Source organism: Vipera ursinii (assembly GCF_947247035.1).
Source record: "Vipera ursinii genome assembly, chromosome: 7".
In the NCBI taxonomy this organism is placed as follows: domain Eukaryota; kingdom Metazoa; phylum Chordata; class Lepidosauria; order Squamata; family Viperidae; genus Vipera; species Vipera ursinii.
Window position 1 is genome coordinate 33833670 of NC_139521.1, and position 25430 is coordinate 33859099.

At 35.8% G+C, this 25430-nt stretch overlaps 1 protein-coding gene across 2 annotated transcripts in view; it reads right to left on the reverse strand.

Annotated features, from left to right (window-relative positions):
• Positions 1–3591: 3591 nt before the first annotated feature.
• The window catches only part of SORBS2 (sorbin and SH3 domain containing 2), a 175434-nt gene continuing 153595 nt past the window's right edge, over positions 3592–25430 (reverse strand). For both annotated transcript variants that reach the window (XM_083367414.1, XM_083367413.1), the window contains 4 exons: positions 24650–24844; positions 11298–11338; positions 7272–7378; positions 3592–5998 (listed from right to left, as the gene is read on the reverse strand). In XM_083367414.1, coding sequence (XP_083223540.1) covers positions 5937–5998; positions 7272–7378; positions 11298–11338; positions 24650–24844 — 405 coding nt within the window. In that variant the 3' untranslated portion in view covers positions 3592–5936. The remainder of the gene's footprint in view (positions 5999–7271; positions 7379–11297; positions 11339–24649; positions 24845–25430) is intronic.

Consider the following 25430-nt stretch of genomic DNA (forward strand, 5'->3'; position numbering starts at 1 on the left):
AAAATAGGTGTCACTTAGAGACACAAGGCACATTATTATGCAGATTTTATACACTATTCACGAGATAAGAATTATCCAAAATGCATTCCAGTAGCTACACATTTTTCTGTTTTTATCTCACGCTTTTGTATGTTATTTAATTCCAAGGCTGCCCCACTACATATATGCAGCACCTCCAAAGGAGTTAAAAATAGCCTGACAGAAAGCAACTTGTGTAATGGGTTTTCTGTCTTCAACTATTTCATTTCAGGTAATATGAAATAGGCCAGTTTGTGCTGAATTATGCATAAAGCTATCCTGGTTACTAATTTCCCATTGTTAATTTCTTCATTAGCTAGCACTGAAGGGCACTTTGGCAACTTTAATGGCTGAAGCCCTTTGTTATCAACATGGATGGCAAACTATTACTTGATTGTGGCTTTCAACCATAAGCACATATTTTCCAAATGATTATGTTGTGTATGGGTTTGGGGGACAACATAGCATCAGCGCTACTTATACCACCAGGTGGCGCTGTACCGGGACTGATGTGGATTGGGCTATGTCTCGGCGGGAATACCAGGTTCAAATGGATTGGCCAGGTGGATACCTGGCCAGATATATATATAAGGACTCAGGTAACCCCAAACCCACAGTACAGTTCTACCATCAATAAAGAGCTGCTATGCTGTACTCATCGGTCTGGCAGTCTAGAACCCACTACACAATAGATTACATCCTAAACTTTGAAAACTGCTGTTCATTTCCCTTGTGCTGGCAACATAGAGACTTATGTTCTACTTCCAGGTCAAAAGTGCCAGAACAAAGCAACTCTTCAAGTGTATCAACCACTAGAAGGAAAATAATTTTATTTTACTTACTTGCTTTATATTCTTCAGGAATACGTGACATACAAATGCAAGAAAACCACATGCTTGAAATCTAATTCATAACCTAATAGATCCTAAACAGCAAAAGAATTCTGGAAAAAATAATTTAAAACACCTACTTGAAAAGGTATTATCTTAATTCCTTTGGCAAAGGATTAAGTTCAGCATGGAAGGAGTGCATTTGTATTGACAGGAGATAGGCACAATGTTGATTGCTTAACAGCTGGACTTCTACAAGAAGAATAGAGAATCATAGAGTCTGAGAGGGTCCTTAAATCTAAGCTCCAGAAGACTACAAGAAATCAAATTGAAACATTCTGCGCAGATGACTATCAACTCTCCAAGTATTTCATGAACAGAAGCCTATCACCTCTCCTTGAAGGTGCTACTGTCAAAATGTGGTTGAAAGTTTCCCGAGGAATCTTCATTTCTACAATTGAAAGCCATGATTCTGTGTCCTATGTTCTGGAATGAGAGAGTGCAAGTGATGCCCTTTTGTGAGGTATCCTTTCAGGACTCTCATATCTTTCCCAAGATCAAAAATGCTCAATTTCTTCAATCTCTCTTTATAGGAGTTCATTTCTACCTCCTTTATCATCCTTGTTGCCATGTTCTGAACATGTTCCGTTTTCTTCTGAATCTCTTTTTCAACTGTGGGGCTGGAACTGTGACAAATTCACACATCCCTTCCCAACTGCCGTGGACCCACTGCTCAATATTATGTTTGATCAATGGGAAATTATATGTCTGTTGAAGCAGTCTAAGAGTGCAGTTGTCATTTTTGCAGTCAATTTGCAACCCAGGGTTATTCAAGTACTTTCTCCACAAATATTGTTGCCAAGCCAAATATCCTGCATCTTATATCTGTGTATTTTTTGTTCTCCAGATGAAATTTTTTATAGCTGCATATCTTCTTGGTTCTCCTCACCCACTAAAATTTACCTCTGTTAAATCTGTTAATTTCAGATGAATTTCTCTAACCTCTCAAAATCTGATTTTTTTGTTTTTCCATGTCTTCCAAGTTATTGCTATGCCACCCAACTTCATCGCACCTGCAAGTTTGATAAATGTTAGTTCCATCTCTTCATCCAAGCCTTTGATAGAAATAATGTAGAGGACCTGGGGTTGGTCCTTGTGATACTCCACTGGAGGGCTTTGTCTTATTTGATGAATACCATTGTGAAGCACTAAATATTTAAAATTCTAGGGTAGATCTTAAAGTTGATAGTGACAGTCCACATTTATTTCATTTCCCACACTGTGGAATTCCAGATGTAGTTTCTTAAAAAAAATGAATAGCACTTAGCTCCAATAGAACATTATGAAATTAGGTCCTGACTATATTCCTAGTTTGAGAAGGGGTATTCTGTGCATACCAGATCCAGCTTGTACAATTTCTACTATGACATCAATAGAGCTTAGCTTTGATTCTATAGTAGCTTAAATAATGAAGGGATCTTTTGAAAACAGCACTCACTTATATTTTGTCCTGATTAGTTCTTCAGTGCTTTTGCTTAAAACATGGCTTACATGTTCAGTGAGATAGTTGGTTTGAAGCCATGTTAAGGCCAGACTGTTTCTTTTTCCTAGGTTGGAACACAGATCAAACAATGGTTTCTCTTAAGAACAAAACTCTTAACAAAGTTCATAGAGGGGTGTTTGAATAATACCAGAATGTTAAGGCACATTGTTTCATTATTAAATGTCAATGCTGCTAACATTGGATGTTCTTGCTTTGACAACAGATAGAAATGCAGACATTTTTCTCTATTACTTTTAGAGTTAGTTGATGCTGGGAGGGGGAATGTGGATGAGAGTCCAGCTAGCCATAACAATAATAACTCAACCGTGGGAACCCAAGTTCATTGGGCCCAGAGTTGATAGAGTTTTGGCGGGCTGGAGAGCTGGGGAGAAAGCCCATGCTTCAAGCTAATTGGGGAATGTGATTTATAACTGTTTATTGGAGGAGGGAATTGTGCTTTGTTACTTTGTACCCAGGGGAGAGGAATTTAGTTTTTGGTTTTGACTATGTAGTGCCGATACTCTGTTTCTCTAATAAAAGATTCTTTAAGGTAAACAATGCCTCAAAGTTCTTTTGAAGAGTTTCATCTGTCAGAACCATGACATTAAAATCAGACCTGCGTATGCATTATAATGTAAGGAGCACATCACCCATGTCCTTTTCTATGTGGGATTTGCTATAATTTGCTATAAACACTTTGCTTAGAACTGGTTGTAAAAACTAGGCAGGGGCTGGGCATTATAAGAAGCTGGTTTCCTGCAGATGGAACTGTCTTGCTAAATATGTAGCCCAGCCTTATGCTTTTTAAAAATGTATACATTAGAATGAAATTACATCAATAAATATGTAACAGTAGCCACCATTTTTCCTGATTATATTAGAATGTTACTATGATCTATTGTTAATACAGTTTCATAGATAGAACTTTCTGGAATTTATGTTATTCTCCAACAATCCAAAAACTCTTGTGTTACAGCTATTATCACAAAGTTGGCCCCCCTCTTACCAGGTTTGCATATGTATCTGAGTTACAAAATACAAAATTCCACTGGCTTCATAAACAGAGTCTCTACTTTCCAATTTTCCCTTGCTAATTTTTGGAATAATGATTATGTTCAACATTTCAAACAACACTTGATTGAATTTTAATGGCAATGCTCTACCATAGGATAAAAAACAAGATGCACTCATGTATTTCAAGCCATTTTTATTAGAAGTCTCTTCAAGGAAAAAGAAACACAGAGATCCTTTGCAAGTAAGAATTCAGAGTCAATTACCTGAAAACAGGTATGAAAAACATCTTCTGTTAAAATCAGATACAGGATAGAAACAGTGCATTTTTAAAAATACCACTGGAGATAGACAAGTTTTCCATCATAAATGGCATCAAAATCATTACTGATTTCACAGCAAAGCTGCATGCACATTTAGTTTATAGTAAAATGCCTTGGAAGTATCAAGCTTTTGCCATGAAATTTGCAGTAATAAAGGTATGCAGCACAAAGATGTTTCTTTTGCCATCCTATTGATATTTCTCCATATTAAAGACATATATACACTTTAAAAATTTGACTGGTAAACAATAATATTATCCATAAAACTTTTGCTTCAATTGCTAATTTAGCAGAAATGCACTGTCCAAGTGTGCTTATACATTGGAGGAGAAACTAACAAAATAAAGATGTAATTTTTATTGGTGGAAAAGGGATGATTAACATGATTTTTTTCCTAAAAAAACCCCAACAATAAAATGGCTCTGTACAAAGAAAAGGAAATATATGTACAAAATGCTACAAGCCTACAAATTTATGAGATCTGTCCTTTACCACAATAGAAATGCAGTGAAAGATTTTCTGTTTTGTCTTTTGTAAGGTGCCAGCAAAACCAAACTTGGACGGCTTTACATTACATCATAAGTCCTGTGTTTTTATCACCTGCTACTGCTGTCTATATTTGCACACACACACACACACACACACACACACACACACACACACAAATAATATTGCCTTCAATATTTTATACTGTTCCAAAAATGAAACTCCATTCACATGTACTATTTTTCCTGTTTGCGTCCTTGTTTTAATGCTATGTTGCTAGAAAGAAAATACAGTTCCGGTTACCTAGCCAAAAAATAGCATCATATAATACTTTGGGTAAATTTTCCCAACTCTATGTGACTGTGCTACAATCAAACAGAATATTAACATTGCTCTTTCATTACTGAGTTTCCATGTAATAAATGAATTAGACTTTACATACTCTATTGCACTTCCAACATGTTTTTATAAAGCAGATACTTATGTTAGTTTGCTTCATAATGATTCATGATTTTCCAGTATTTCTGAGCTTTCCTAATGTCAGATAGCAGACATAATTTCCTTTCTATGGGTTCCTGGAGTTAAAAATAGGTGTATGTACAGGATACAGACTTACTGTACTTACACATTTGATAGTGCTCCCTCTTTTCCTCTAGAGAGATATGTATGTTGCAACTACACTAGAATCATCAATTTCATTCTTTAGAGACATGCACATCTCTCCACTTAATTTAAGACATTAATTACATGAACATAGAAAGTACATCCAACTCAATTTTCCTGTATTAGCACATATTAATAGCATATGACACATTTTCCCTATTGAGACATCACTGTGTTGGGAGCGTCTGATTCTTCCTACAAACAGATGTAAGTTTTTGTACTTTATATATTAATACATACAGGTGCAGGAAACCTAACTCATGCTTCTGTACTTACTAAATTCATGTCTAAAGCTCTTATTATTTTGGGAAAAAAATGATTTTAACCAATTTATGATCCTCATTGGTCCAATTGTAATAAAATGTCATATAAGATGCAACTGGAAATCATGGTTTATGAAGTATTCTAGTATCAATGTTCCTTTTCATTATTTCTGCTTAAATTTTTACAGGAATTTTGCAGCTATTGCAATATACATTTGGAAAAAAATACATTTTTAGTACTAATTGTATCTTGCAAATGAGTAAAAGAAGAGGCAAACTTGTGACACAGCAAACTGACAGCAACATACATTTGCTGAGCTACAAACGTGAAAACTCAAAAAAAGGGAAACCCATTAAAATGTAGTAAATTGCAATCTGTTCTATATATTAAGTGATAATAGATAGTATTTTTTTTCATAAGGATACTATTGCAATTTCCCCCAAATAACTGGTAACATTTTGAAGTGCCATGCTATTTGTTCCATTAAGCTTTTCTTTTATACGTGCTTTCTAAATGGGCATTGCCAGACAAAAATCGAAGGTGTAAAAAGATGTATTTCACATAGTACTAATTCCTCTTGTTTCACAAAAGCTCAGGGATTCCATTTTAGCTGTTGAATAATACTGCTGGCTGGCAGATGGGATGGAGATGGTGAAGATGAGCAGCGTGGTTTCTACCTGGGTTTGCAAAGCAGGAAAACTGAAGGATGCTGGTGGAGGATGCTTTCTAGCAGTTTTTATGCAGATGTGTGGCAAAGATGCAGCATAAATAAGAAAGGAACAAAAACAAATAATCATTTCACAGCCTCTTGACATAGTTTCCAGGGAAAGTACCAAAAAAATTTGTTCTTCTGGAGGTTCCTGAAAGTAGAAGTAATAAATGAAACATGGCAGCAAGAGTAACATATTCATGCTTTAAAGAAAAGCCTTTACATTTCATTTTAGGATTGTTCATGAACATATTTAATGCTACCCCAATAGAAAAATATGGAATATTGCATTATATAGCCACCTGAGTCTTCGGAGAAGGGTGGGATATAAATGTAATAAAAATAAATAAATAAATAAATAAATAGAATTTAAGTTATGTTATAATACTGTAGCCATGAAAAATGTAATCATAGTAGATCATGTAATACTATCATAATAGATTTTACTGAGTAACTCCCACTGCTAAAAAGACAAACCATATATTTTAAACCTCTTGTCTGTTTAGCAGTTATAACATCAAAGAAAGCTTCTTAATTATCTACTGTTTTTTGAATAGGGGCTTGTAAGGAAGCAGCAGTCAAATATTAGGTTTCAATAAATGTATAAATATGAAATCAATCATTCATTTGTAAATAAAACAACTAATCAAATGAATGCTCTATTAAATATTTTCATTCCAACTTAGCAGGTTTTTTTTTTTAAGGGAATCCCTAGTCGCCCATTAGAATGAGAAAGTTCTCTCAGCTCATGAGTACATCATGTGAGAATGATACCTTCTCCATCAATTTTAATGGAGAAATTTACTATGTCAAGGTTTAGGACTTGATGGTGGCAAACGTTTGCCAAGTCTCATAATATGGTAATATTTATAGTGTAGGAGATTGCCCACACATAAAAAAGGAAGATACCACGATACAGGCAGATCTCATGCAGTATGGATTCTTTGCTAATCAATTCCTCATGCTTAAGACTGTGCACCACAAACATCATTTATTGCTGGATATATTCCTCTAGTCTTAGAGTTTAGATCCAAATGGGTATGAAAGACGTCACAATGATGTTTGATTTGTGGAGCGCACCAAAATAAAAAGATCTGCTCTGATGTAAAAACAATAATATTTGCAATGAGATCTGGAAAGGGGTGACTATATTACTTGTGAAAGAATAAATGGCACATGACACAAGATTTTGAGGGAACATCTCAATAATGTTTTTTTTATGGCTGGCAAACTAGAGTGATACACGCCAATTGTAATAAATTAGAGGGTTCACCTTTCCTTAATATGTTACCCTCTAAATACCTTGTTGGGTAGAAATTCTGAGACTGCACGTGTAATTCAGATTGAGGGAACCAGGCTAGGAAAACCAAGTGGAACTTATATATCCTACTAAAAATGCACTACTAAAGTTATGGAAAACATACCCACAAACCATCCATCATCACACTTTTCCATCACATCAATGACATCTCCCTCTCTCAGCTCCAATTCATCTTCGTTCCTAGGAGTATAGTTATACAGAACCTGAAACCTTAAACAGGACAAATGGATGCATTTAAAGAAAAAAAATCTTGCATTTTCACTATGCTAAAGCAGGTTGCTAAACAATTTTTTGAAGATAAAAATAAGCCAGGCTAAAACTCAAATCAGTGATAGATGGAAAGACTTGTATGGAGTAATGCATGAACTATTGAAGCAGAATATGATTATTTCAGTTCAAATAAATGGGCTAAAATGCTGTAAAGCCAAATATGTGTAGTTACAATCAGTCTTAATTATTTGATACTCTAGCAAAGAATACAACATTTAAGTTTACAAAACATACATCTAAAACTATTTTTTAAAAATGGTATGTTTGGGCAGTTGTTTGGATTCAGTTCCCAAAAGGTGGTTTGGAGCATGCAGGAGTGTGATCATAGCACTTGTCTGCAACTTATTAAAGCAGCCACATCTTCCTTGGATCACATTGCAACTCTGTGCTACAAAGGAACTTTGGAGAATTGAATTTGGAGTTGCTCACATCTCACTATGGAGGAGTGGGAAGATAAATTTCAGTCCTATGAACTATAAGGGAAGATAGCCTAGGAAATCTCAAAAGTGCTTCCTTAAAGGTGGAACATAGTATGCACTATATAGTTTTTCCATTTAGTGCAGATCTTCGTAGTCCCTTGTGTAATCTTACAGTCTTTCAGCCTTGCAGTGCCACCAACCTTCCCAGTGTGATGCATTGCAATGCTGACTTTCCTTACAATTTCCAGCAGCTCCAGCCAACCCTGCTAACGGTGAGGGATGCTGGGAGCTGCATTTCACAACATCTGAAGTGCCATGGCATTGCTCTCCTCCCTTACAGCTTGTTAGGAGAATTATGACATAATCCTAAGTACTTGGGAAAAAATACTAAGAAGACTTCAATGGTGACGATTTAATTACATTAATTTGTCTTCTAATTACTCCTCTTCCTTTGCAAATGATTATTTTATTGCTTTTTCAAAGTACAATAATAACAGACCTATTTGCTCAAAAGTAACACTATTTTTTTTATTCTTCAAGACAGGATATCTTCCATGAAGATAATGCATTTCCTGATAGAATTTAAAGTGTATTATTTGGTAACGGGAAAATGTCTCAACTTTATTCCTACCTATTTAGCTCATTCAAACTATTTGTTTCATAAATCTTCAGGGTTACAGAATAACAGAGTTGGAAGGGACCTTGGAGGTCTTCTAGTCCAAACTTGCTTAAGCAGGAAACACTATACCATTTCTCTGAGCATCAAGAGCATTATGGAAGTTGTAGTTTAATATATCTTCTCTAGTTTTGAATTTCATGGCCACTAATTTATATATGTACTCTTATGTTATTCACTTATGTTATTTTTCCTTTGCATTTTTGGAAATGCTAGATTTTCCTCAAGAACCCTTTCACAATAAATTTGCCAGCAGTCAATAGCCATGTTACTCTTGGGAATGATATACCATTGTATTGTTATCTTTCTATTTAAAAAATCTTCTTTATTTAATGGTGGCTTGTACACTAGAAGTAAATTTTATTTGTTTCCTATTAGGTAGCAATATTTGCTGGATAAAAAATCAAGTTAAAAATGTTCATGTTAGGATTTTCTGTAATTATTTAGTTTTTAAAAAAATCTAATTATATGACATGGATTAAATATGTGGATTAAAAAAATCAAAATATATTCAAAATAAAGACAATTGATAATTGTTAAAACTTGGATTGGTGGCTTCCTTAAGAGATACACTGACAATAAAGTCTGAAATACATTATCACTCACACAGTGTCACAAAAATATGGTTTTATCAGTTCTATATTCCATGCATTATGTTCCAATTATGCATATTTAAAAATTGTATTATATTATTCAGTACCTAATTTTATACATTATAAAGAAACATCTACCTATTCACTGCCATTCACTGCTAATTCACTGCCTTTGGAAAAATTTCCCGGTTCCCAGTGCAATTGTACATCTGCTCATTTGAAAATAACCCTCTTTGAACACAATGGATGTGTTTATGAGTGGAAACAAAGGATTGCATTGCTAGTTCCTAAATAAATGTTCTTGCTTAATGTCATTATACAACCTCTTAGCCTAACCTGAGGATAAAATGGAGAGAGGAAACAATATTCTTAAAATTGAGTTCCTGGAGATGGTCAGGATATAAATGAAATAAAAGCAACAAAGAATACTAATTAAAATCTTTCATTTTTCAGTTTTGGCCACATACATAAACCACTGAGAAGGGAAAAATGAATAGAATTGTGAAGAGACCCATTACCATACTTCCTAATAAATCATGTTGTACAAAGTCCTAAGGGCTTTGTGACAGGATGTTGTGGAGGGTTATGACCTTGTGTCAATAAGGAATCTACTTAGTTACAAACAGATATACTTTGTTTGTTGTAGCAGCCAATTACACTTTCTGTTTGTTCATGAAATACATGAGCTGGAAAATTTGGAACTTGTTCTGAATGAGTCACCAGCAGTTGAGTTCAGGGTAAAAGATGCTTTCATTTTAAATAGAATAACATAATCAATCTTGGTAATGTCTAAATACAGATATTATATTCTAAAAGTTTAGTACCTATATTTCTCTTATTCTAAACATTCTGTGTAGTTTATCAGCTGGGAGTATTAAATATTGCTTCTCTGCAATACATTGCAAATTTGGCCTTTGCTAAAAATTATTTAAATAATATGTGGGTATGCCAAGTTTCACTCCAGAACAAAAAATAACATATTGCAAGATTCTGATAGATTTATAAACTACCTTCAAGCCAAGGATCTTCCAGGCAAGAATACAGTTGCAACATTCACATCAACTCAGACCTTACTGAGCAAATGATGCAATCACAGAGGACACTTTATTAAAATATGTGCTGGAATCTTCCTACTACAGTTGTGGGTTTTGACAAAAGGAGAAGTCTTATCTTCATGCAGTGAGTCTCATTTTAATTCTGGGAACTGTTGATAAGTTTGTCTTGTGTGAGAAAATCTACACAGTCATTAAATGAGATGATTAATTTGCATACTTCCCAGATCCCATTACTTGTATTCCACTATAGTGGAGACATGTTATAGCTGTAAGGGGGTCCAAATACAGAACTATTATGTCAAGGTAAGCAGATGGGAAGCTGGAAGTTTCCTATCTGTTGTAGGAAAAGTGGTGTACAAATTCTTTTAGCTTGACATCAGGCATTACATGGGTTTCAAAAGTGGCTGAGGTCAGGATTTTAAAGGGCTATTTTTTTCCCTTTTAGCTCTCCAATTTCCTAATCCCCAATCTGGATATTTGTTCAAGATTTTTTTTAAAGGAGCTTGTTGAAAATTCTTGGATTGAGTTACGGCCCACTTTCTGATGACTATAATTATTTATTTAGTTCAACTTTGGATACATATTCAATTTTCAGGTAATCATATTGCAAGGGAGTTTGACAAAGCTCTGTGAATGTCTTATATTTGATTCATTAGCATAGCATGACAGCTTCATTTTCTCTAGACAGCTTTCTTCCTCTTGAGTTCAGCACAGCCACTATCTTTGGCACCTACTGAAATTTTAAATCTTTTGCGGTTTTTATATGGCTGCATTGAGGATGAAATACAACATTCTCAAGATCTCTGGAATTTGTGTGCCCTATTATGAAGGTTGAACATCCCTATGTTTGGATTTTATAAGAGCTCAAAGGGTTCAAAACATTATGAATGGATGGAAATAAGGATTATGGGTGCACGTATGCATCATGGTAAGAGAGAAGAGCACACAAGACTTTAGTTTAGTTCAGCCCAATTTCCTTATACTTTTCTACTGTGCCCATAGTGAGCCTTGGGATGATACACGATTTCTAGGATGACTATTTCTCTCTCCCCTTTGCCCAGTTAGAAGTTTAACACTGTTATTTAAGAAATAACGTGAGTAGATGAAAATACTTACGGTTCCCCCCCACTGTCATGAGCAAACACAGGGCGCTGTGGCTGAAATGAAATGAGTTGAATTGTAGTAAGAGTATACACTGTAATCAATTAATTTAGCACAGTCTTCCATAATAGTCAACTCACTAAGTGCTTCAATACATTCCCTGATTTAGGGACTGCATTAAAAACAGGTTTTCTCAGCAGTAGGTAAGATACAATTTGGAACTATACATACACACCTATGGGTGGACATGCATTGTACAGGTGTATTTTCGCATAGACCCATATTTTATTAGGTCTCATTAAGAAAAAAAAATCTGGTAAAAAGATGGGGATAAAGAAGAAATAATTTCTTCAAAGACTTTTCCATTGTGCAAGCCTCTTTATCCTTTTCAGCCTAAATCTTGCTGTGTCAAAGAAAGCAGATAAGTTTTAGCTTCAGTGTTTTCAAACACCATTAGTGTCACAGAGTTTATCACACCATTCAATAAGCAAATAGCAGGAAAAAACAGCCTCACTACAATTCAAATGCTTTTCATCAACAAGGAGCAGCCATTCCTGATAACTGGTCAGAAGGATAACATTCTTAGAGAAGTGCCCTCTCAGAGAGATTTTGCTATGCTTCCTGGCCTTGAGAGGCTTATGTATTTGCTTAAGGACTCCTTAAAAGGAGAAGAGAGCAAAAGATCACCAGCTGTGCATCAAAAATATGTGTGAGTAGGTTCCACCCATTTAGTCATTAATCCAGGACAACACATTCCTTGAAAAGTTATAGAAAATGGACTTGATTACTCAAAACTTCAATTGAGGTTATAAATAAAATTTAAGATAAAGGTAGGAATTTGACAAATAGAAATATGAATTTATATATTTTAAGATCCATTTGGTTCTCTTGCCTGATCTATTATTTAAGAGAATAGCCCTTGAGATATATTTATAAATCCTTTCTGGACTTTTATTATGAATTAAGTGTCAATCCTACAAATTATTTCTAAAAATATTTTGGCACAATCAGAATTATAAACTAAATCAGTGTTTCTCAAACTTGAAGATATGTGGATTTCAACTCCCAGAGTTCACCAGCCAGCATAGGAGCTGGTCCACATATCTTCAAGCTTCAAGGATGACAAATACCAAACTAAACCATATGCTCTTGGTAGCTATTCAAAAGATGAATACATCTTAATAAATTATTGAGTCAAGTTGTGAATTACTATTTTCTGTTTCTAGTCAACTATGCAGACATAGATTGTGCAATTTCTAAAATTACTTCAAACTTCTGCTTACTGCTTTAGGACACACTTTAGCTACTCTTTCAACCTTATTGCTTTCATTTGGAAAAAAAGGAATGCTTAGAAAAAAATTAGATTCTACCCAAATATGTTAATCCAGATATATCAGAGAACATTGCAATCTCTGATTTCCACACAATAATATATTCATACATTAACTGAAACCTGTTATATAAAAGACAACAGTTTTGATTTATTACATTATATAAACTATAATGTATTACATTGAAAATGCACGAGAGACATTCTTTAATTTTATTTTTTTAAATATGATAAGAAAATATGTTGCTAGAGAGAAACAGAATGCAGCAGTTATTCTAGAATATTTTTCTATTAGCAGCTGTCTGCAGAAATTAGAAAGCAGCTTAAATGTTGCTTCAACATTTCCTGAATGGGAAATGCATACAACGTTATTGCATGAGATTCAGACTTCGAATAGGACCTTGCAGACATCAGAAGTCACTCAAACTCCATTGATTTTGGAAGGATTCCTTCAAGGATTCCCAAATCTAAGTCTTATGCATTTGCCACTAGGTGCATGCTAGGGCCTAAGAGTTTAACACATACATTAAAACATTCTCCATATGCAAATAATAATGCAAACAAGTGAGAGAGTCAAACAAGCTTCAAAATAAGTTAATGACCAGAGGCTGTTTTTTAAAAAAATACATTACATTTTAAAAAAATTTTTAGTACATGCATGAAACTGTTTTGTGCCTATATTTCATGCCTAAAATGTTGACTCTTTTGACTATGTAGCACTATAGATTTACATTCCAAAATGAGCTTTGGAATGCACAAGAGTGTGAATATAGACCTACATGCAACATCTTAAAGCAGCTGTGCCTTTTCTTGTGACTGCATGCATGAGAGAACTAAAAGTAAACTCTCGTAAGTTAAAACAGGTTAGATTTATTTATGTTTCATGGATATCTAGGCCATATAGTTACTTGTTAACATATATATTTATTTTAGAAGATGCTCAGATGAATTATGTTTAATCATTATAGGGTACATGAGAATGCTTCTGTGACTACTAAGTATTATTTAAAGCTCCTAAAATGTTTTAATAAGAAAGGTCCTGACACTTCTTCATCAGCGTTACTGACTGTCCCCAGTTGAATGGTGTGGTGCCTAGTTCTAGGATGATGCCTAGGAGAATAAAGGATATTTTATTATATCTGATCTGAGCTCTTCAGAATGTTTTTCATGTTTATTCTAATGATTTGTTTCCTGGAGAGCTACAAAGATGGTAGCACAACCATTGGAGCACAGGTATATAATGGATAGACATTAGTCTGCATCGGTTACATAATTTAATCAACGTTCAAGAACTGGTCTATCAAAAATGCAACGCAGTAGTCAAAAGCAGAGAGCAATGAGTAATCAACAATAGTCAATAGCTATGAGTATAATTTAAAAGATTTAAGCCTTCACACTAGATGAAATTGGTGAGGAAACCCTACTTAATATTAGCTTTACAGATGTGTACGTAGTTGTACAGCCATTTAGTTGGATATTGTTACAAAACTCAGCAATTTTTAAAATCCATTCACTTCAATCAGCCTCAATCTGGAATTCATTTATAAATTTGAGCCACTATGACCCATTGAAGTCCCAAAGTTTCTTCTCATCCAGAAAAACGTCTTCTGAAGAAGCATCTTGAATGAGAAGCGAAACATCTTCAAAGAAAAAAAAACCAAGAAAGTCCAGTTGCCTTTTGAAAAGCACCTTTGGGACAACCATGACCTGGATGACTGAAAATCTTCATACACAATGACCCACTCAAGTTGTTCATTACCAGAGTTGACACCAACATAACTGAAAGTGTTAGGTTGTTTTGTCTCAATAACATAGTTTTCTTCTTCCTAAACCTTTCCTTGAAATTCAGACAAACAAATCTTACTAGGGAAAAGAATTGGATAGATTTAAGATTTGGCTTTAACACAAAATGTGTAAATCACACTTTTATCTATCACCAGAGGAAACTGATAGTCATGTTGCTAAGCCAATACTGCAATTTGAGAAAGATATATGTTTTTAATCATATAAGCATGGAAAAGCTAATGCAAATGACAACTCTAGAAAAAGCAATGCTATGAGAAAGCGTGTTAACAAATCAACACAATATATGTTGCTATAGCAACAAAATATTTTGAAAACAGGATCATGCAATTCAAAACAAAGAACAATAACTTAAACTTTATGGAACCCATGAAAGGTACAAAGAGGCTTCATTATGTAGCCACTGTTTTAAACACTTTGAAACAAGAGGAGTTATTTACAAGGGGGACAGTTAAATACAAATTTGAGTGGCTAAAATATGCTTTTTAAAAGGATGATTTAATGGACACATGTAATAGCTTTGCTTTACATTTTATCAGTGAACTTGGAGGTCAAGCACAGGATACCATGTATTTCACACTGTTACCACTCAAAACATTTTCTACAGCAGAACAACAGAAAGAAAATCCATTAGAATTATTTGAACATGTGAATTCAAGATCCTGTAACCAGTTCCAAAGACTTTATGCTAGGGGAAAACCTGATAATACCTAACAGGCCATGTAGTATCATACCCTATGTGAATAGCTGTGCCCTCTGACAGGTGAGCCACAAGATCTCCTAGTCAAAGCAGGGCTACGAGGAGGTTTGCCGATGACAGAGATTTCTCTTTTTAAATCAGCCTAGAAAAACCATAAACACTAATCAATTCATCTAAACATCTAGATGGGCACTCTCCTGCAGTTTCATTCCTGAAGCTGGGAAATCATTTTTTTTCATTTCCAAAGCACACAAAGGGCATGCAGATCTGTTAACCCACTATGCCTGAAAATGACTGCTTATATCTTCTTTTAAAAAGAGAGTCCTTAGTATCCCAAATTCATAAAGCTTACACAAATCTTCCAGGGGTAGCAGATTTGATAACACTGGAGGACAATCTCCTGTTAACACTTCACAGTCAGGGGAAAAAAATAATGTACAAGAAAAATATCAGTATAAGTATGTGCTTTACATATATTCATATATATCCTTCAAGCTTATGAAATGTTAAAGCCAAGAGTGTTACAGATTTCATATTTTTGTGACCACTGTAAGAAAAATCAAAATATGAGTTGTCTTTGAATTAAAAAAGCATACAGGTGAAACTCGGAAAATTAGAATATCGTGCAAAAGTTCATTTATTTCAGTAATGCAACTTAAAAGGGGAAACTAATATATGAGATAGACTCATTACATGCAAAGCAAGAGAGTTCAAGCCATGATTTGTCATAATTGTGATGATTATGGCGTACAGCTCATGAAAACCCCAAATCCACAATCTCAGAAAATTAGAATATTACATGCAATCAATAAAACAAGGAGTGTACATAGAACAATATCAGACCTCTGAAAAGTATAAGCATGCATATGTACTCAGTACTTGGTTTGGGCCCCTTTTGCAGCAATTACTGCCTCAATGTGGCGTGGCATGGAAGCTATCAGCCTGTGGCACTGCTGAGGTGTTATGGAAGACCAGGATGCTTCAATAGCGGCCTTCAGCTCTTTTGCATTGTTCGGTCTCATGTCTCTCATCTTTCTCTTGGCAATGCCCCATAGATTCTCTATGGGGTTCAGGTCAGGCGAGTTTGCTGGCCAATCAAGCGCAGTAATCTCATGGTCATTGAACCAGGTTTTGGTGCTTTTGGCAGTGTGGGCAGGTGCCACGTCCTGCTGGAAAATGAAGTCAGCATCCCCATAAAGCTTGTCTGTGGAAGGAAGCATGAAGTGCTCCAAAATCTCCTGATAGATGGCTGCGTTGACCCTGGACTTAATGAAGCACAGTGGACCAACACCAGCAGATGACATGGCTCCCCAAATCAACACAGACTGTGGAATCTTCACACTGGACTTCAAGCATCTTGCAGTGTGTGCCTCTCCATTCTTCCTCCAGACTCTGGGTCCTTGGTTTCCAAATGAGATGCAAAAGGTGCTCTCATCAGAAAAGAGGACTTTGGACCACTGAGCAACAGACCAGGTGTGTTTTTCTTTAGCCCAGGTAAGACGCTTCTGACGTTGTTTGTTGTTCAGGAGCGGCTTGACAAGAGGAATACAACATTTGAAGCCCATGTCCAGGATCCGTCTGTGTGTGGTGGCTCTTGATGCACTGACTCCAGCCTCAGTCCACTCCTTGTGAAAGTCCCCAACACTTTTGAATGGCCTTTTCCTGACAATCCTCTCCAGGCTGCGGTCATCCTTGCTGCTTGTGCACCTTTTTCTTCCACACTTTCCCCTTCTACATAACTTTCTATTAATGTGCTTTCATACAGCACTTTGGGAACATCCAGCTTCTTTTGCAATTACCTTTTGAGGCTTTCCCTCCTTATGGAGGGTGTCAATGATGGTTTTCTGCACAACTGTCAGGTCAGCAGTCTTCCCCATGATTATGATTCCTACTGAACCAGACTGAGAGACCATTTAAAGGCTCAGGAACCCTTTGCAGGTGTTATAGCTTAATTAGCTGATTAGAGTGGGACACTTTGAGCCTAGAATATTGCACCTTTTCACAATATTCTAATTTTCTGAGATTGTGGATTTGGGGTTTTCATGAGCTGTAAGCCATAATCATCACAATTATGACAAATCACAGCTTGAACTATCTTGTTTTGCATGTAATGAGTCTATCTCATATATTAGTTTCCCCTTTTAAGTTGCATTACTGAAATAAATGAACTTTTGCACGATATTCTAATTTTTTGAGTTTCACCTGTAGGTTTGGAAATTTCCTAATTGTACTGCAACAGTTCATGCATGTATTGCTATTAAATGCTGACGAGTTTTTGCTGCATTAACAGTTGGGGTCTAACTTTATAATGCACAATTTTAAATGGAGGATTATTATTGTCACCTTCTACTTCTCAACTTTTTTATCAATTCATCTATACATTAATCTACTATTGATATCTATCTATCATCTATCTATCTATCTATCTATCTATCTATCTATCTATCTATCTATCTATCTATCTATCATCCATCAATCTCTACCATCTCTCTTTCTCTGAAATACAGTAACATTAATTCAAGAAGAGACCATGTGATGTTTTTCCCTAAGATGAATGAACCAGAACAAAGTTTATTGTCTCTTCCACTTGCCTGTGCCTAGAGGGTTTTCTAGAATGCTTTCCCATTTATCTCAAGAGATAAATGCTCCTGACAGTGGGAAGAATTGCATATTGTGATGTGGCTTCTAGGCTAGCATACTAAATTAAGTTATTCTTGATTTCTGATGACAAGACCAATGAGAGGGATAAATTCCAACAATTATAAGAAATGTACTTGCTATAGAATTAAAGAAATTGATTTCAGAATATATGCTTAATAATACCTTCAGAATTTCAGTACCTCCAGAGGCTATACTGGCATTACTGGAAGCACTAGTTTTTTTATTTAGCGCATGGTATCTAAACAGGTCGTGTAAATTTTGTTGAAATAAAGCATCAGCAGATGTGTGTGTGTGTGTGTGTGTGTGTATTTGATTTAATAGACTTTGAATAAAATCTTTAACAAAACTGAGATAAGAAATTGAATAGAAGAACTGGGAAACATTGCCAGATATTGTGTTCCAAAAATGGACCTGTGATAATTCCAGTGTCCTTATTTCAGTGAGTCTTGGATTGGTGCAAGGTAATTTTAATATATTTAAAACATTCATCTGAAAACATTTAACTTGATAGCATGCTTGCACTGTTAAATATTAGTTGCAAATCCAAATTTTAATAATAGGTTAACCTCCAAGCTTTCCATTTGTCAAGCAGTTGAGAAGACGTGCACTATTTCCATAGTTTGCAGGCACTATTACCTTTAACCTGGATGATTTTTTCTCTTGTCTGTATGAGAGTTTGGAAAGGAGAGGGGGTGAATGGGTAGCAGTGGCCTTGGAAAATGCAGAAACAGATTCAGGAAAAGATGCTTTGGCTGAATGAAATGGAGAACTAGAAGCAAGGCAGCAAGGAGAGGTAGAAGGTGCTTTCGTCTCATGGGAAAGTGATGCTGGCTTAAACATTTAAAGAGAGACAACTGTAATTCTGTGGAACAGCAATTACAAAGGGAGAGATTAAAAAACAACAACAAAGAAGAACATACACCCCCATCAGTGAAAGGAACGATGGCCCTACCTGGCCTATATGCTACGTTGAGAAGATTTACTTGTATATGAGTGTATGAATCAGATTGTTACTGGAACAAAGATAGTTCCTCAGGCTAAACTTTCTTGAACAGCAGGTCCCACTCCCTTTTCTTAAGAATACAGTGCTGCAAGTTACTTTTTGGAAATAATTCATACCTAAATACAACCTGCAATGAGGTTATTCAGTTCGGTTTTTTGCAGTCATAACCAGTATGAGTAGACAGCTCTGTGAATGTATTTGAATATAATCTTTCTTAGATCATGTATAAAGTTTAAGAAAAGGTTAAAGTGCATTTAACATTTAGTACAAAACATCCTAACCTGTATCCTGTAAGCGGAGGTCTATATTTGCAGTGACGTTGAAAAAGGATACCTAGACTTGCAATACAACCACATCATGCCCACAAAAGCATGATCACGGCTTATGAAAAAACAGTTTGAAAGATCGATATAATTTGAATCAAGAACAGCTGTGTTATTCTTGTTTCTGTTTTCCAAGCAAGAGTCTGGAGTATATTCAGTCATAAAGATAGGCTGATAAAAAGATCTGCAGAATTTATAACTTCCTAAATGAAACAGGAGCTACTGCAGGCTTCAATAGAAAGCCTCATTTAAACACTGCAAATTATACCAGTATTTGTGGTATAAAATCACAAGTCACAATATCTACTGTATGAAATCAAAACACTATTTAAAGAAGAAAAACATCACCATATCTGTGACGTTTATATGCCTTTGAGCCACTCCTTCTCTTTTATGCTCCAAGCAGGAGACCAAATCTGGAGAGCATCATCCCCATTTTCTCCTGACCGTTCAAGAGGCTGCTTGATATTGTTGAGCAACAAAAGATGTGACTGTTTTATCTCCAACATTTAAGGATCAGTTTTCTTCCCAGCTGGATACAGCATAGCTAGGATAAAATATGTGTCCAGGGAAATCTTGGTCTTAATTAAATCATGGATAATTCCTATTTCTTATGATTTAAAATGTTCTTGCCTTTTTAATGAGTTTGTGGGCAAACATTTTGTTATGTCCTGATTAAATTTGCTTGGAAACACAAGGATTATGAAAATGGCTTGGGAACTAGACAGCCAATTGGGCATTGGGATATTTGCAGGACCGTCTGCTGCCAGGAACGACTGCCCATCGCCCTGTGCACTCACACTGGGAGGTCCTCCTCAGGGTGCCATCGGCCAGACAATGTCGACTGGTTACCCCTAGGGGGAGGGCCTTCTCTGTGGGGGCACTTGCCCTTTGGAATCAACTCCCCTTGGAGCTCCAGATGGCCCCAGATCTCCGTTCCTTTCGTTGCGGCCTTAAAAAATGGCTTTTTCAACAGGCCGACCTGGACTGACGGAAGGGAAGTTTTTGTTTTATTGTGTTTTTAATTGGACTATTTATGGGATAATTTGATTTAATACCTTTTAATGTTTGTATTTTGTGTTTTTATAGTTGTTAGCCGCCCTGAGTCCTTTGGGAGATAGGGCAGCATACAAATCCCATAAATAAATAAATAAATTTTCTTTAATTATCCTTAATAGGTCTGAAATAAGCAATATGAATGATACATTACTCAGCAAGCTAATGAAGGCATTTAATGGAGTTACTGAACTGTTTTTGGCTGGGCAGAGGTTTTATTTTATAATAATGATAATAATAATAATACTAAAAGGAATTTATGTGTTACGTAATTTATGCAACAAGTAATCGGATCTTAGTGCAGCATGTTTTTTTCTGTATTTTTTCTGTATTTATTTATATATATATATCCCATCTTTATTATTCTTACAAATAACTCAAGGTGGTGAACATACTTTTTTGGTATGCCATGATTCCTATTCAAATAGGGATCTTTATTTAAAATGAAATTAATATATTAATAAATGCATCTTCTTTTTTGATGCAAAAATCCATCTACCTAGGTACTGCTTGTCATCCTTGGAAAGAAGGATTCTGCACTGCTGGTAAAAGCCAGAGTTAATAGTAGGTACAGTAGCTGTTTTCAAAAAGTTAAGAAGCAGTTAGGGTAGTCTTCAGCTCATCTCCAAAAAGAATTGAAGAAGGAATGTGGTGTATTAGTGTGCTTAAATTGTTCTTGAAGATTGCAATGTGTAGTAGAAAGCCTCATGCGAAAACACATACATTGAAAAAAAAAATTGGCTAATGATGTAAGTACAGAAATTGTACAATGTTTAAATACCTCTTTTTTAGTATCTGCTGAACTGTTGCCTTCAAAAGTTATCATAGACTCCCCCTTATTTGCCACTGGTGACTCTAAGTGGTCAAGGTCTGGCTCCTCCTCTATATGAAGTCTTGCCCATTCTTCAGGCACCTCAGGGGCATGTCTGTAGAAACTTAAATCTTTACTTTTCGATTGCTCCCCTTGAATTACTGACAGCAGCTCCTCACAGAGTTCCTCCTGTTTGCCAACTTCCTTCAGTGTTTTGGATAACGCGTCTTCTTTGGCCAGGGCGAGGGTACGGCCTGCTATCTTTTGCGTTTCTGGAAGAGGGTTTGAGGGGCTTTTCTTTTCCTCCACAATGGGGCTTCCTTTCATCCCTTTGAAATGGTTCCACTCAAGCACATGTGCTTGGTCATGAAAATGAGTTGCTGGAGGAGCTGATGTACATGTAGATGAAGAAAATGGCTTCGGTGGAGAGTCGGGGAACAAATGGGAGGCCTTTGATGAGGGAACTGGAACAGTATGGCCATGCTTTATTTGAGGAGTGACATTATCTGAGAGGCAGCCTGTCCCCTCTGAACCTGTTAAAGGCAGAGAGCTAAATTCCTCTAAACCAGAAAGAAAGCTTTTAGGAAAAGGTGGAGGAGGAGGAGGAGGAGGAGGGGAAGGTGTGCTTGAAGATGGAAAGCCAAGAGTCAGTGACAACCATTCATCAGTGATGGCCTGAAGATGTCTTTTATTGGAATCTGGATAAGAGGAGGATCTGTATCTGGGAGGAGGGGCTGGTGTTTTGGAATCCCACTTGAGAAATAAAGGGAAAGCACAGGAATTAAAACAAGTTGAGGGACTGGGCTCAAGAAGAATGTTTTTTTTTAAAAAAATAACATCCTGTTAATTCCTCTTTATAGGATATTACTTCACTGAGCATACATTTCTGAATCATTAGCATATCAATCGGACAGTGTATCTGGAAAGTGAAACTCTATCAGATTCTTGCCCAAGACTAAATGTCAGACATCAAGACAGATTTGATTCACCATGTTGCTCTCATGCCAGCCAGTGACTAATGGCCCAGATGTGATTACCAGAACTTTCCTTTCTTCAGCCCTATTGTTTCGAGAAGAGAATGGTTCTGCGTAACACAGAAAAATGCAGTTCAGGCTGAGATAGTTTGAGATTAATCAAAATTAATCTCAGGTGGTGCAAGTTTTTAACTTTTTCACTGGTACAAGAACCCTGAAATAACAGATTCAATAAAACTGTACATTGTATTTATACTACCTGCAGTTACACAATCTATTTTTTTTTTAAAAAAATTAAAAATAATAGCACTTCACACATCATTACATTTCTCTTAAAGGTACACAGGATCGAAATGCTTGTTAGTGCATATAACAGAAAATTATTTTCAACTCAAAATGTGTTGAAAAATATCATTATTGGCTAAGTAATATGGTTAGGCTGAAATATTGATTGAAGATTTCTTCTGGTAAAATAAAGGTCCTTTTGTAAGCATGGAAGAGCTGGGATTCATACGTATATTGCATCAGTAGATATCCACTGCTTCAGTAAATACTGAAAATGTAGTTTTTGTTATTAATTTTCCAAGTTAAATCCTCATTTGAAAATAAAGTTTGAAATTTGTCTGATATTAACATTTGTATTATATGTAGAATTTAGGTACCCAGGAAGAAATGGAAACTTTGAATTAATTAATTTGCACAGGAAATCCAAAGTTATGATTCTTAGTCCTTAAAACAGAATGTAAATAATATAGAATGGATCTCGGCTGTCACTGAGAAACACAAACAGACAAAGAAATACTTTTGTAAACTTTAAAAATAGTCTTATGGACATGGTGATAATTAGCATCAACTTTTAAGTCACATAGATTTAATATGGACAATGACAGACATGGTTTCATTTCATGTGAATACGCACAAAATGCTGAGCAAACTTTGAAAAATATAAAAATTATCCTCTTTTGTATTTTATTTTAAATAATTATTTTAAATAGAATAGCTATATTTTAACTAGCAAGAACAATTTTAAATAGAAATCTTCACCCACAACCACTTGTAGATATAAAAATACTAAATTACATATGCTATGAATACAGTTTTACCACATTTAAATATTTTACTGTAAAGTTATTATCTCTTTTGTATGTTGTGTCCATCTCTGGCATTATGCATAACGCTTATTTAGCAAGAAGTGGAGCTCAGGGACAGGGAAAACGGAAGAGCTACATTATGTTTCTACGAAGATTTGAAACCAAACGGTACAACGTTCATTATTGGGTATCAGTAGGTAGATATACACCAAACTTCCTTGGTAAAGTGCTGATTAAAATATGATGGGTTGCTGTTGATCCCCAATACTAGAAAAATCAATGAGCAAAAGTATATGTTGTATTTGCATCATTTTAATAACCACATTAGTGCAAGAACGAAAGTAACTTGCATTAGTAACTGTTAAAATGCCAATTCTAGTTTGAGTTACATTTTTTACTGAGAAACTTTATGGAAATGAGACCTAAAGCTGGAAAATTGCACAGTTGGACCAGGAATTTCTCAAGTCTCCACTCTTTTCACAACCCAAGCATGAAACCATCTTCTGAACATCCAATATTATCTTAATGTTTTTTTCTTTGGAGAATCCTAAAACAATTATAATTCATATTCATTATTATTATTTCCTTTCTTTATTACTGAAAACTATTCTCTTTTCATCCAAGTTGAACAATGATAAAAGATACAGGTGCCTATGTAGGTGAAATATTGCAGGCAAAACATATTTATGCAGTAATTTATAATGGGATGCTACTTGCTGCAGGTTGTTGGCTGGTGGCCTTATTTAAACTGGTAAATCCTCTTTTAGAGGAAAATAAACAGGAAGATAGCCCATCTGGGCACCATAGCCATTTTACATAGCTTATTCCCAACACCTAGATTCAACATGGTTTTGACTTTGGTGAACAGCCTGATCTAGTATCTGGAGCGCTATTTAGCTCCCTTATGTGGATTTCCTCTTGGCTTCCCGACTTTCTTTCCAGGAAGTGGAAAGGGTATTCTTTGGTATGACCTCAGACATTTGAGGGTTAGTCTGTGCCCTTCCTGGCTCAGTATGGGACTGGGTGAGTGTATGATGACCTGGTTCTGGGAGATTGTCTACCTTTCTCCTTAATAGATACTCCCTGGATCCAGAAGTGTTTGATAAATATTGTCTAATCTCCAACTTTCCCTTCTGGTAATTATGTAAAGACACATTGGGATGCAGCCAGAGACAATCCAGAGAGTGGATTATCAGAAACTTTTTCAGTTAGAGTTTACATATGGGCAGAGGATGGAGAAAACATTATCTTTTGTAGTTGGATGCCATTTCTCCGGATCTTGATGTGTAGAGAAAGTGATCCACAGAAGGTCATTGATTCAAGTAAGTCTGCATGAAACAGTATCAAACTGGGCTTCCATATACTTTTTTTGAGGCTTAAACTGTGCAAATACATTATTTTTAATATAAAATGCAAAAATACAAGAACACCATAAAAAAATCAAGGTAACATAAGAGAGGAAAAATGGTGCAATCTTCACTACAAAATAAAAATGGTGTAATTTATTCTTATGACAAACTTTATATTTGAAATCAATAAGTACTAATATTTATCACCAAGATTCGTGCATGGGACTAAACTCTAAAGGTGGTATAGAGAACAAATCATTTCTTACCTTAGCTGAGTGGTGGATTCTGTCACTTGAGTAACTCTGGGGAATGGGAGGAACAGGATATTCATTTTCTCCTCTGGCCATGCTCTTTTTGACTTCTACATAGGACACTGGGAAGATTCCTTGCTTATTTGTTCCCGGTAGCTTGCCTTCATACCAGTTTTGATCAACCCGTCTAAGAAGAATAACTTTGTCTCCCTGAAAGGCAACACTCAATTACAGATGAAAAATGGTTGTCCCATCATAAATGTATACAATATATAGCAACGCAATACAAATTCCTTAACTGTGGTGGAATATTAGTGAAAGTGAATAGTTAAGAAAAGTCAAGAAGTCCCAAGGTCACAAGGCTTCCCATAAAGGTTCAGACTTCAAAGTAAATTGTGGCAACATTCATAGAATCAGTGGCTGTCTAAATGAGTTTTTCAATGGAAAGACAAATTGTGTAACTCTTAGTAAATGCCACGATCCTAATCTGCCAGTTAAGAATGGAAATTCCTCTTCTAGGGAAACTGTAGTGAGAGAAACATAGAAAGCTACAAGAATTGTCTATGTTGTGATTCAGGGTCAGCCTGTGGGTTCAGCAGTTGGGTTGGACGATTCAGAGGAGGAGGAGGGGGGTGTTGGAGAGCTTGTGTAGGATAGCCTTGAGGCTCCGCAGAGCCCTCAGCCAGGCCCCTCCCATCTGGTTACGACGCAGACCCAGCTGTGTGAGCCTGACAGCGTGGATGAAGATGACCCACAGCTGGCCCTGTTCAAGGACGCCTGACGCAGGAGGCAGTCA